At 41.1% G+C, this 13,949-nt stretch overlaps 1 protein-coding gene across 1 annotated transcript; it reads left to right on the top strand.

Annotated features, from left to right (window-relative positions):
- Window positions 1-2,142: 2,142 nt before the first annotated feature.
- Window positions 2,143-10,848, top strand: tbx1 (T-box transcription factor 1). Its single transcript, XM_029440090.1, has 8 exons — window positions 2,143-2,176; window positions 3,290-3,629; window positions 6,000-6,101; window positions 6,422-6,593; window positions 7,420-7,575; window positions 8,481-8,548; window positions 9,159-9,259; window positions 10,027-10,848. Exons 1-8 carry the CDS (start codon window positions 2,143-2,145, stop codon window positions 10,407-10,409), a joined length of 1,356 nt encoding a protein of 451 aa, XP_029295950.1. The 3' UTR covers window positions 10,410-10,848.
- Window positions 10,849-13,949: the final 3,101 nt, after the last annotated feature.

Genomic DNA, 13,949 nt, shown 5'->3' on the forward strand with positions numbered 1-13,949 from the left:
CTGTTTCCCTCTATATGCACTGTAGGAAGGCCTTCTTCAAATCATTTAAATACTTTGTTTAAGTTATTAAAAGTCTACAATGTGAATAATAATGTAATAAAAACTAAGTGTCCAGGCCTGTATCCTCTCATCGGTGAGGGCTGCTCACACACTTTGCTCACTTTGTCTACTTGTTGTCAGGATACATTCTGCAGCACGTGAAGTCCTAAAATATGTGACGTGCATTAAATACAAATCTCTATTTTACCGGATAAAAAAAAAGAGGAGGGGGGGCAATTTTAAACAAGTGTATTTGTTCCGTTTAAAATGTCACCTATAAGTTAGCCTCTGTGTTCATAAGTGTGGTGTTGAAGCCTCCGCTGTGCTGAGGCCTGCGAGCGAATTCCAACACAGTCTCTTCCCATTTTGATCTGCTCCTGTATTTTGTCTGTTATCACCTGAGTATTTACAAAGGGGGCTTCCGACTTGGCAATGATGAAGTGAGTCGGTATCGATGGCATCATATCTGATAAAAAGTCCTGCATTCACTGGGTGATGGTTTACACTGGTGTTGACTGCACCGTGCGTGATTTATTTTACATACTAGTAACATTAAGAGTAAATAAACGGAGTGTGAAGTGAATTGCTAAGCCCCCCCCAATACTTTCTATCTATCTAAATGTTTGCCCTAAACAACATATTGAAGTAGTTTATTTATGCTCGCTGCCTCCCATGGAGAAACATCCAAAACAAATAAGAGTTAATCCTCTAACTGCTTTATCCCATTAGAACCCCGCTGCAGCCTTCACGCTTAATTCAATGACTCCGGTGTAAATGAGACTATCCGCTCGCTATCGCAGCAGCTCCAACAAAACACATCTTCAAGTCACTGCACATTAAAGCTGAACCTCGATAAGCTGAGAAGCAACCAGGCGATAGAGGAGGCGCGAGGCGGAGAGGTCAAGTCCAGCTCCGGCCTGAAGTGCCACGTGTGTACTGACTTCATGGAAGGCGCTTTGTTCGGTACAATGTCGATTTTTCTGTGTGTAGCATGTGAGGTAAGGGGCTGCGTAAATGTCATATAAAACCGCACAATACAGTATACTGCTTTTGGCATAGTCGATAAATAAACAAGCATGAGGGTGGATGACTGGGGTAAATGATGGATGTGTAGGGAACTAGCTGCCACTTCTCACTTGATTCCATTTCTTGGATCCACATTTTCTTGAATTAAAAAGCAATATAATTATTTATGCGTGTTATTTGGCTCCGTAAACAACCAAACATTTTAAACAATGTGAATCATTTCTATTCCTTTTATGTTTTCACAACCGTATGTAAGGAACACTACATGTTCAGAGTGAACTCTTGCGTAAAAGACCCCCCAGTGCAGCCCCTGGGGTTCCAGGCAAACTTGGGGAAGGAGCAGCTCAGTTTGGGCTTGGACAGCTAAAATATGCAAACGCATATATACCCATAATTTTCTGGAAAAGTTGCGCACTATGAAGCCGGACATTGCTATGACGTTGGAGTTGAATTCAAATGACTGACACTCTTATTGAAATAAAACATCCAGTGCAGAGCGCAGACACTTTTTTCCTTGTGGAGCAGTGGAGGCGTGGATCTCGCTCACTTTTGACATTCTCGTAGCAGTAGTCGCTTCTCCTCAAGGCAGGACTCAGATGACACCACCCCGCCACCGACCGGAGGAGAAACGGGGGAAGCTCTCGCTCTACTCTCAGCGGATAAACTATGTTTTGACACCAAGACGTGTTTAGAAGTCCATCAACTGAATCTGAGCACCGTCGAGCTTTTTGTGTCTGTGCAAAAGCCGTGGGAATACTTTAAGAACAGTCTACCCCTGACTCTCGCACCCACGGAGCGCCGCTGGAGGAATGTGAAAACCCCATTTTGGCGCATGTTCCTCTCCATTGTGCGCAGCCTTCTCCTGCTTTCTACGCGGTTGGAAAGCGGAGGAGGAGGGACGGCTTCTCGCGACTCGACCTCTTGCCTATGGACGACGGCGGTCCCCTCTCTCCAAAGGCAAATGCTTTCAGTATTGCCTCTCTGATTTCGGCTGCAGAGCAAGCAGGAAACGCAGCGCTTCACAAACAGAGCACCGGCCTGGACAAGCCAGACCTGCATAACCACAGTTCCTTTAAAATGCACTACAGCACTGTCACCCGGGAAATGGAAGGTAAATCACTTTGTTGATGCCCATAGAGCTGCTGTCGCATGTATTACATCACTAAATTACATATGCTCGGTTAATCAAAACGAACAATTGAAAGCAAAGCTCCAAACCACATATGGGTTAGTTTTAAATGCATGAATGAAATTAGTGTACAAATATAATAATATTTCTGACACAGTTGGCTCGCGTTGTAAAAGTCTAAATACAAAACAGTGGTGAACAAAAAAAGTCAACTTTAATTCGTGGACAGGATCAAATACATTGAAACCGAAGCCAAGAGGAGGGCACCCTGTGCGTAATGGTAAAAACAGACCATAATAAGCATATCCAGCTCGGCGAGGGGTGTACATCCATTCCATATATCTATTTGTCCAATAACGAGACAACAGTCACCTGCTGTCTGTTTGTTTGTTCATGCAAATCAATGTGTGTTTACCTCGTGAACAGTTTACACTCCACTCTGCCGACCAGATCCTCTATTGTTTGCTAACGGGGGTGTTGTGGGCGATACCCTTATCCAAAAGTTAAATGGGTGCCGGAAAGCCCATTAAAAAGGGGCGCACTTCTCTGTCAATCAGTGTCGTCCCAAGGCGAGGAAAAGGCACGTTACCTGCAGTTCCTTATCTAAATAGAAATAAGAACCGGTTTAATCGCAAAGGGGAGGCCCTCTGCGTCAGATAAGAGAGGAGACTGCGTTGCAGTGTAACACACTGCAGCAGAGCACAACAGAGGCCGCTCACTGCGCAATCGATCCGAAGCAAAAACTTATTCACACGCACTCATTTCTGCGACTAGCGCGAGCACTGCAGTTTTTGGAAACATTTGGTCACTACTCGGACGTCGCTCTTGTAGATCAGACAGTCTGTAGCATGCTGGCAGTGGATGCAACCTCGGGGATTATTGAGCAGCCGAGACGGAAACTTTTAAAACCGAAAGGGGTGCATTTGTGCGCGACATCTGCACCTGGAGATCACTGAATCCTGCTTCTGTTTTTACTACCTGTGTTATAACCGACATAAAGTGCACAACATATTTAGTAAATCCAGTTTTTTGGGATGATTTCAGCCATATCCAGTCCGTGGCTGACGCAGCTGTCCCATTTTTGCGATGTTGCAGCCTTCACGACGAGCAGCCTGAGCAGCCTCAACACGCCGGGGGGCTACCACCTCTCTCCGTCACCCGGGGACCCCTACAGTCAACATGAGTCCCACTTCGAGCCCTGCCCGGCCGTCCAGCACAACTACAACTACCCGGGGTCCAACCCGGGCCAGGCCCCGCCGAGTGACGGCGGGACTCCCAACTGCTCCTCGTCGTCCGCCAACTCCACACCGAACGGCAAAACTATAGTGAAGAAGAACCCCAAAGTGGCCAACATTAACGTCCAGCTGGAGATGAAAGCTTTATGGGACGAATTTAATCAGCTGGGAACGGAGATGATCGTCACCAAGGCTGGCAGGTGAGCGCAAATGATACGCTGGAAAGTTACAATTCTCCTTATGCACATGTTGGTAGAGCGGATAAATAATACAGAGTAGACTTCATGCTTCATTCTAACAAACAGCCGACGCGATATATCCGGCTTAAAGCACGAGCCATGGCATCAGAAGACGTTTTTGTACAATATATAAAATGTTAATATTTTGCAAAAATATTTATGCTGATGAAGCAAAGTAGATAATTTATATACTTCGATTAAGTTTATATTTTTATCATTTGAAAATACATATATTTAGTAGGCTAAACACCACATGAAGATACATTATTTTAATTTAAATATATATATATATAAATATTACTTTAATTTAAATATATATATATATATAAATATTACTTTAATTTAAATATATATATATATATATATATATATATATATATATATATATATATATATATTACTTTAATTTGAATATATATATATATATAAATATTACTTTAATTTAAATATATATATTCTTCTTCTTCATACGGAACCTTTTCACTATTTGCTGTTTAATTGTATTTTGTTGTTCTAACTTTAAATGACATATTTCTGGGTTTAGCAGACTGGTTTAACCCTCGCGCATTAGAACAGTCAACATAAATCCTAATCTGTACATACAGCCCTAAAATGTGTATTTATAACCCGGATGAATTAAACTGAACGGTTCGTTGAGCTTTATAAAATAGATTTGATTTAAAGCTGTGCAGGAGAGCAGGTCAGGCCTGCTGCTGGAGAGGTTTTAAAGACGAGGTCAAAGGCATGGAGGCCTGTGTGTGTTGTGTTGTGTGTGTCAGCTGTAAACACCATGTTGATGTGATCCTTGTGCGTTTTATAGATCCAACAGGGATGGTTGTGGCTCTCGGTTGGTTTCCTTCACCGTCTGTCTCAGTTTTACGCACCGCTGTTATAGGAAACATTAGGGCCTTTAATCTACGAGAGTCTTTACATGTGTGAACGGAGACCAGCTACACGCTGATTACAGAGCTGCAGTCGTGTTTTTGTTCGGGCCTCGACACGTGTTTACCCTTTTCCTTATTTCCTCATTACAGGAGTGTCTGAATGCTTCCCTCTCATTGCTTCTCAGTCTCACCAATAACACTTTTGCACACATAAATTGTGTGAATACACAAAAAATCAGGTTTAGTTTTCAAGAAATCTGATTTTTAATTTCCAAATTTTAGAAAAGTTAAAAAGGGGTCATTTTATATTTCAGAATTTATACTTCATCCTGTGACTTGCTTGAATCTGGAGGATAATATTCATACCGTCGTTCACCTCTGACCCCTCCGAGATAATAAAATGCTCAACTAATGTTCATATGTTCAACCAGTACACGGTGAATATGGCGCGTAAAAGCGTCTCCAAGTGCCGTCCTGAGTTGTTCTGTATTTTAGTAATACAAAGAGGCATGAGATAATTGATTTAATCCTTAAAGCGAGGGTTGAGTTCCCCGGCTCGGCGCTGTCTGACAGGAGAAAGCAGATCTGCAGCAGAGCACTTTAGACGCTCCTTCAGCCTCACCTAGCCACAACACTGACGTTAATTGAGCGTTGATTTTAGGATCCCTTTCACTGACTCTGCGGATTACTCAACTTTCAACCGATGTTCTTGGGGGGATATGGATCTGTCCTACATACTAACCTAGATATAGTGGAGGGGGGAGAACATGAGTTCCCCGACCCGCTGCATATATAAGACCAAAAGAGATTCAATCTAAATGTCTGGGGACAAAGCAGAGACGTAATTGTAAATAAATATAAATATATCCGCATGCAGAGAGAAACGTCTCTGTGTTTTATCAATAAATACAATTCTGGATATTTGTTCTCAAAAACTGAACTCGATTAGTGCCACACCTCGCATAAACCCAAATACCGCCCATTGCACGTGTGCATGTATTTCCACTGCATGTGTGCAGGCCTTCGTGTGTCTGGAAGTCGTCAAAACAGCAGAAGAGAAGTTAAAGAGTTTTGCCAGGAGTTGCGAAAGCGGAGCAAAAAGGCAACAGACCCAAAGCTCCATCAGATGAGGGAGAGTTTTATCTGGTTACAGCACGGACGGATTCGCGTCATGTCCAATAGCTTGATGCTTCTGTCTTCTTGTTGCCTTTGCTCGGGCCAAATTAAACTGTGCAGGCCTGGAGCTGCACGTCTCTTTGCAAACATGCTTTCTGAACGATCATTTGGCCAAATATGTGTTGTCTCCTCTGACAAACTGTAAAAAGAACACCAGCGTGCTCACACAAATGCTTCAGAATATAAGAAAGGAAGACTTAAAGCCCACGCAAGCAGCAACAGCAACACATTACAGCCTAACAGTCGCTTTGTGTGTTCTTTTCTTAATCAGGAGAATGTTTCCAACTTTCCAAGTGAAAATATTTGGGATGGATCCGATGTCAGACTACATGCTCCTGATGGACTTCCTGCCCGTAGACGACAAACGTTACAGGTACAGCAACATAAAGAAAACTGCAGTATAAATATATGTAATAATTAAATATAGGCTATTCATGAATAATTCTAACAATACATATTTACACAAGAACATTTATAAAAATATAATCAATTAACACATTTATATTGGTGACTATATTCTGGCATTAGAGACGCATTCACGGTCATATTTATATCTGATCATAAAGCCTATTGTTATATTGTATATTATATTATATTATAGTGTGTCTCTCATGTCAACACACGCATGGACATTTTATGCGACTTTTATTCAAGTAAATAATGTCGGGGAATGACTTTGTTTCTGTCTCACAGGTATGCTTTCCACAGCTCGTCGTGGCTGGTCGCCGGTAAAGCTGACCCCGCCACACCGGGCAGGGTCCACTACCACCCGGACTCTCCGGCCAAAGGCGCGCAGTGGATGAAACAGATCGTCTCTTTTGATAAACTCAAACTCACCAACAACCTGCTGGATGACAACGGCCACGTGAGTACACGACTGGAAATAAACGCAAGGAAATGTTTCAAAATTCACTTCGCAAATAATTGTAAAATACACAGCGGTTTAATAGTTTCATATTCCATGGACGATTCTACCGACACCTTAAACAGTCCCACAGTAAACTGGCGACTGTATTAACTGCACACTCATGTAGTGAATAAGTCCCAACAGCATGAATGGAACTGTGAAGGAGAGCTTCGGCTCTTGATTGAGTGATTCCACAGTAATGCATCTTCATATTTTGACTAATAGTCTGATGTTTCCAAAAAGCTCTTTTCAATCCACTGCTCATCAGGCTTTACTCCAAGCTAGGAAGTGGAATATTTCACCAGTGCTGGAAATGTTTTCGGCCCTTCCCGCCTGGTCTTGCACTCTGAAGGAGAGTTGCATTAGAGTTTAGAGTTATACTTTTACCGGCGCTTTGAGCAAATATTAAAACGGGTGAGAAGTGTCCAGAATATGGATATACTACCGTGACGTGCGGATCAAACAGTATCAGGTGGCTTTTTATATTTAGATACATGTCTGCACTTATAATACGACCGTCAGGTTATTTCTGCATGTAATGACATTTATCAACCTGCTTATTTATATCCACACACACGTGTTGGAGGTGGTTGACAAAGCTTTAATATTTAGCTAATAAAATCACCAAACTACCTCGTTTAGTCTTTAAGATATTGTGTTATGCATCTTATTGGTTCATTACAGTCTAATAATAAAACTAAGATCGGAAATAGTCGGACTTGTAGGGTTTCAGAAGTCCAACCCTTCAGTGCAGTGTTGATGAACCCTCCGCTTTCTTTCACAGATCATCCTGAACTCCATGCACCGCTACCAGCCCAGGTTTCATGTGGTGTATGTGGACCCCCGCAAGGACAGCGAGAAATATGCCGAAGAGAATTACAAAACCTTTGTTTTTGAGGAAACACGCTTCACAGCAGTCACAGCGTACCAGAACCATCGGGTAAGAAGCAGCAGCTATGTTTCTAAAGACACACTTTGTTGGAAGCATCACGGGTACAGTGATACCCGTAACATTACCACAGGGTAGACATGTAAAAGGTCACTTTTAACTCAAATATTAATCAACAAATGGAGACTTTTTTAAAGAGTTGTGACTGCTACGTTGTGTAAAAGCATCAGTTGTGTTCAGTTATGTATAAATTCAATCTCTTCCATTGCGCGTAAATGTTGCGTTTGCTCTGTGCGCGCGACTGTGCTCCCTTCTGCTGCGTCGTCCCAGCTCTGTTTCCACCAGGCTCTGCGTGTGTTTAGATTCACACATTAGTGCATTCAGTGGTTATTCTGAGCGACTCGTAACACGAGAATAAAATGAGGTTCCTATCTTCAATGTGAGGAGCTGGTGCGTTATTGTGATTGTAATATTCCCAAGGCTGCACCGTGACCAGTCTAGGGAATTCAATAACTGTATTTTATATTAAATGTAACAGAAATAATTCATAATGTGACACAGAAAATGACACAATTTAACAAACGTTGAAAAATGACACTGATGATGGTCGGCTGTAAGTTATGAGTTAATCATTCATGATAAGGACTCCCTGTATGGGAATCTACAAATGAGACACCATGTTGCTGTAAGGAGTGCAGAAATGAATAGAACTAAATAAGGTCTGTATTAAATGCCAGTTATATGAGCTCACTTGTGTTTAAATAGCATTGGATGGACATGATGCTGAACAACCTGGAACCTTTCTCACAGATTTGATTAAATTCAGCCGTGTGTTCAAATGTGGAAGACAGAAAGGACGTTCATCCATCATGCTAGTCTATCACTGCTGTCATTTCTAATGCAATGCCATCGTGTAAGAGTGCACACTGAGGTTCATTTGATGTTCTGGATTTCAGATCACGCAGCTGAAGATAGCCAGTAATCCCTTTGCAAAGGGATTCAGGGACTGTGACCCGGAGGACTGGTGAGTCAAACAATACAGTCGTGTTGGCATGTTTCCACAGCCAGAGATTGATTTGCAAAATAGTTTTGTTGTTTGTTTGTTTTATCTCACACAGGTGCCAGATGGGTGGAGTTTAGCACATAAAAACACACAATGAGTGCCATGAAGTTTAGGAATCAGTGCATATTGTTTGAAAGTCAATCAACCTAGATATTCTGTCATTGACTACACACACACACACACACACACACACACACACACACACACACACACACACACACACACACACACTCATAACAATAGAATAAACCCTGTGCACCTTTATTCTAAATGCTGCTCATCCAGCTACGCAAATGACTTTTTATTATTTCTTCAGAGTCAGTGAACCGATTACGCTGAAGTTTAGGGAATTTTTAATTATTTTGCAGAACAGGCCGATCTGAGTCATGTAATAGACGGCTTCACGTTTCATGCACTGTAAATTGGTAGCTTGTCGATGTGTAAATGTTAATTACATGCAGCAGTGTAAACTCCTAAAATGTGCATTCATCATTTTAATATATAATAAAGAAATTGTGCCTTTGACATTCATTAAATGAGTATGTAACTGAATCCATTCTCCCTGCTCCAGGCCCAGGAATCACAGGCCAGGCTCTCTGCCAATAATGAGTGCCTTTGCCAGAACAAGAAACCCAATGTCATCTCCCCCTCAGCAGAACGGCACAGAGAAAGGTCTGCAGCACGCTCTTTGTTTCTGTTCAATACTCACGCCTGCTATCAAACACGAAACATCGCCCCCTGAAGAGGAAATGTCTGTCTTTATCTGCATATTTCTGCTTGTTTACTTAGATTGGCATCATTACGTTAACGCACACAGTGGTGCATTTGAAGCATCCGGCCAATACTGGCTTTTAATTAAACATCAAATATCAGCCAGCAGTCGTCCTCTGCCAACAGAGTGCAGCTTCTTGTGCCGTTGTGTAACTCACTGATGGTTTTATGTATTAGTTCAATAATAATAGTTTCACCCTGGCTTCAATCTGAAGGGATTTTATAACTTCTTAAACCTCTGGAAAGTTCCTCTTTGGAATTTATTCTGCAGGATGTTTTAGTGAAAAGCATCATTTTGTAATGATGACATATTAGATATTACATTTACATTATAGATGTGTTAAGATATATATTATCTACTTATCTAAACACTTCTTTCATCTTGTGATTAATCTAATAAATATCAGTGATTTTGGGGGAAATACAATCGTGAAATAAGAATGTATAATATGTCCGTGCACAGTGTAGTGTTACTGGCTTCAACTGAAAAACACGGGTCTCAGTACGAGCATTCAGAAACCTGTCATGGTGTGCACAACTGCACACACACACACACACACACACACACACACACACACACACACACACGCACACACACTGTTTAGAAAAACATACATAACCTGCTGGTATGGCTAGCTCTAACTGTGCTCATGTCTCTTCCTGCTCAGAAGACGGGAGGCGGGAGTACGAGCGAGACCCCAGCGGCACGCCCATACATGCCGACCCGGCTCACCAACTGATGTCACGTGTCCTCAGCCCCGCCTTGCCCGGCCCAGGAGGCCTCCATGGCGTCTCACTCACCAGTGGCCGACCCAGCCCTCCCCACGACCTTCGCTCAGACCCCCACGGTCTACCCCCGGACACCCTGCACCACCACCCTTACAAGTACCCCACCACCTATGAACACTACCTGGGAGCCAAGACCAGGCCGTCGCCCTATCCTTTACCCAGTATCAGAGGACACACGTACCACCACCACATGAACCCAGCCACAGCCAACATGTACTCAGCCACCAGTGGCCCCTCTAACTATGACTACGGGCCCAGATAATGGCTGCTGTCCACTGGGGGCTAACAGCGCTAAGCACTGTGGGAATGGAAACAGGCAGGAAAGGCAACACAGTCCTGTCTATTGATGGCTTACGCTACCTGTGGGGTGCGTTCACGGGCTGAAACTCTGCTGGATAAACCCTGCCGTATTTATTTAAAGGAAAAGCATCTTTGCGTTAAGCACAGGCACCTGCTCCGAGTCCTCGAAGAGGTCTGCTTTGACCTTTGAACCCAAATGGCAACAGCTCCACACCAGGGCACCTCTTACCCGAGCGGTGCAGACATTGAGCCGGCAAACAGAGGAGACAGGAGGGACCTCTCCTTAACACGGACAATACCTTTCATCACAGACTGGAATTGAATTTTATTTTTTTGTGTTGGATGCACTTTTTGATTTGCCTTGTTTTTATCGCTTTAAAAAAAGCCATACGTTATATAGTCCATCAACCTTCTAGGTAGACGAGATGTTTGCATGTTGAGCTCATCAGAGAGGGTGTCGAAACGCATCCAAATGTTTTTGTTTGAGGTAAAAAAAATAAAATAAATACAAGATTTGATTTTGAAACGTTCTGAACATCTTGAGCCGCTCTGAGGAAGCGTGTACCATGGCACTGACTTGCAGCAATTCAAAGTAAATAAATGAAGCAGAATGACTGTTCTGTATCTGTAAAATAAACATTAAATTCTTGTAATTCATAAAAAGAAACGGTCTTTGAGCAGATCTTCCATTCAAAACTCTGTCTGCTGTTGCAATGAGGAAGGGGGAGGGTGAAAAAAAAAGCTTTACCTCACTGATAGCATTGTTCTGGTTTCTCCGTGGCCGGATTTGCCCCGTTGAATTGGGTTGATGTGTCCGCTGCTCCTGCAGTCGCTGGAAGTCTTGGAGGCTGTCTAAACATCAGACTGCACCATAGTTCAAATGTGGAACTCTGCAGCTGCTTAGATGAAAAACATATATACACAAACATTTACTACACTTTGCTTTTCAATGTTCTGTTATAGAGTTCAACTGAAGCCAGAGGTCATTAAAAACTGCATTTAAAAAACTTCTAAAACATTTTACCTAAAGAATTAAAAAGTGCTTAAAACTATTAGGGGATAATAATGATTTTAATTGGAATATTAAACAATTTACTGGACATGCAATAAGAATTTATTATCATATTATTGCACAAATCATTTGGTAAAAATAACATTTAATCGAAATTTGTGTTTTTAAAAACTTAATGCCAAGAAAAAAATAAACCAATCACGTTATTCAAAGTGGAAAAAAGACATCATTTACATTTCCCCTCTCCCCAAAAGGACATCACTGGTCATATTTAATGGGACAGTTGCGGGATATTTTAAGAACGTCACAGTGTCCTATCTGTGCAGCCATTTCCATCTCCTATTTGAAGTCCTTTGAGGAATGCTTTGTTGTCAAGGTTAATCTCGTTGGGGGAAAAAAGTCTGCTTTGGGATTTGTGTCTGTCACGATACAAAAGGAAACGTACCATAATTATTCATTTCAATAATGTATTTGTTCTCCTTGAACCCAGCTGCCATTGCGCGGAGAGAAGGGAAAAGGATGCCCGAGGGCGCCTGACCTCTGACTGTTTAATGGCTCGTAAAGGTGTCAAAGGTTAAATAATGTTTCCACTCATTTAAACGCAGACTAATTGGTTGTAGATTGTGTTTGTTTGTTTACGGGGTAACTAAAGATTTTACTTTACAATGGAACTGTATTATGAAGACACTGTGGACGTTTTAAGATAGATGGTTCTCGCATCTTAGCAATGACAATATATATATATATATATATATATATATATATATATATATATATATATATATATATATATTGTCATTGCTAAGATGCGAGAACCATCTATATATATATATATATATATATATATATATATATATATATATATATATATATATATATATATATATATATATATATATAAAATATAACCGATATTTGACAAGCGTCTATTTCACTGTAGCTAATTAATTGTGCGTCACATTATTTAAAGTGCACGTTCATATAGCGTATCTATTGTTACGTGTAGTAACATTGTGTACCCCGTGTCTGGTGTACTACATGTCCAACAGCCTATTAACACATATATCCTCACGTTGAGTCATTATTAAGCCAGATAACGAAAGAAACTAATACAACTGTTTTTAAAAAGGTAGCCCTCGCGCACACAACCTGTTCAGTTATAGTCCGTGTCCCCGTGCAGTCTGCTCAGGAAGCCTCCTGCTGCGGGCCGACGCCGGCCTGCACGTGCTGATGAGCAACATGTCGGAAGTCCAGAAGCACCGCGAGACGATACTGGGTTCATCCGCGCGCCGCCGGGGCTCGTGAAGGGGGTGTGAAAGGGTAGCACGCGGGGGAAGAAGGGTCCAAAGGAGATGTGCGGACTAATTATAGGTTTCACAACAAAAGAGGAAGCATCCATGACTTCTTATGCACGAGCTACTTAGTGTCGTCTGCAAATAAAGAATGAGGAGCCTACCATCCATATGTTCATTACAAAGTAATTAAATAAAGTTTTTCCCGATTAATAATACAAATGATCGTGGGCCCCGTAATAAAAAGGTACAAATGTAAAGGATCCAGTGTAAAGGAAAGCAAGTTCATTCGCACAGTGAGCTAACAACTAAGCAGTTGTGAACGAGGCATTCATATACAATATATATGTATATATATATATATATATATATATGTATATATATATATATATATATATATATATGTATATATATATATATATATATATATGTATATATATATATATATATATATATGTATATATATATATATATATATATATATATATATATATATATATATATATATATATATATATATATATATATATATTATTGCAATATAAAAATGCCCCATCACAAGCGATAGTTTGCAATGAAAATGCAGCTTAAGTGAAAATAGGCTATTATCAGTTAAATGTACCTAAAGTATCAAAAGTACATATTCATAACTCAGATAATTAATCCAGCCAGTGTTATTCTGTTTTATATTATATGCTTGGTTATTAGCACACAGCTTTTCACTGTTACTTAATTGTAACTACTTTATATAGTTTACTGTTTGGTAGTTTAACTAAATACAATATTTGCCTCTGAAAAGACTCAAGTAGAGTACACGCATCTCAGATGTGTCCTTACGTACAGTACATGAGTAATATCTCCCCACTGGAACAGCCTTCTCTTATTCTCTCTCACCACCTGCACTATTAACAGTTGTCCAATATTGTACCAAACTCTTTCCAGCAATGAAAATGTTCTGCATAGGTTGCATTTTTAATAAATGGTGTCCCTGCTGGAGTATGCTTCAGTCTGAGGAGACTTGACATTGAAGCCTGAGGCCGCCTTCATTTTGTAACCCTGCCCTGCAGTCTGAAGGGGCCTGAAGGAGCACATACAACCAGGAACACAGGCCATCCTTTAGTCTTTCGCACCTTAATGAAGCTTCGATTTACTGAATCAAGACTTTTTAAAGATATAGTTTAATTCACAGATGCTTTAG

Source organism: Cottoperca gobio, chromosome 9 (assembly GCF_900634415.1).
Source record: "Cottoperca gobio chromosome 9, fCotGob3.1, whole genome shotgun sequence".
In the NCBI taxonomy this organism is placed as follows: Eukaryota; Metazoa; Chordata; class Actinopteri; order Perciformes; family Bovichtidae; genus Cottoperca; species Cottoperca gobio.

What these genes read in the sequence shown, in the direction of transcription:
- tbx1 (XM_029440090.1), top strand. Translation starts at nt 2,143, where the DNA reads ATGCACTACAGCACTGTCACCCGGGAAATGGAAG. An exon ending in CAGCGTACCAGAACCATCGG is followed by an intron (nt 7,576 to 8,480) that starts GTAAGAAGCAGC and finishes TCTGGATTTCAG; the next exon opens with ATCACGCAGCTGAAGATAGC. An exon ending in GCAGAACGGCACAGAGAAAG is followed by an intron (nt 9,260 to 10,026) that starts GTCTGCAGCACG and finishes CTTCCTGCTCAG; the next exon opens with AAGACGGGAGGCGGGAGTAC.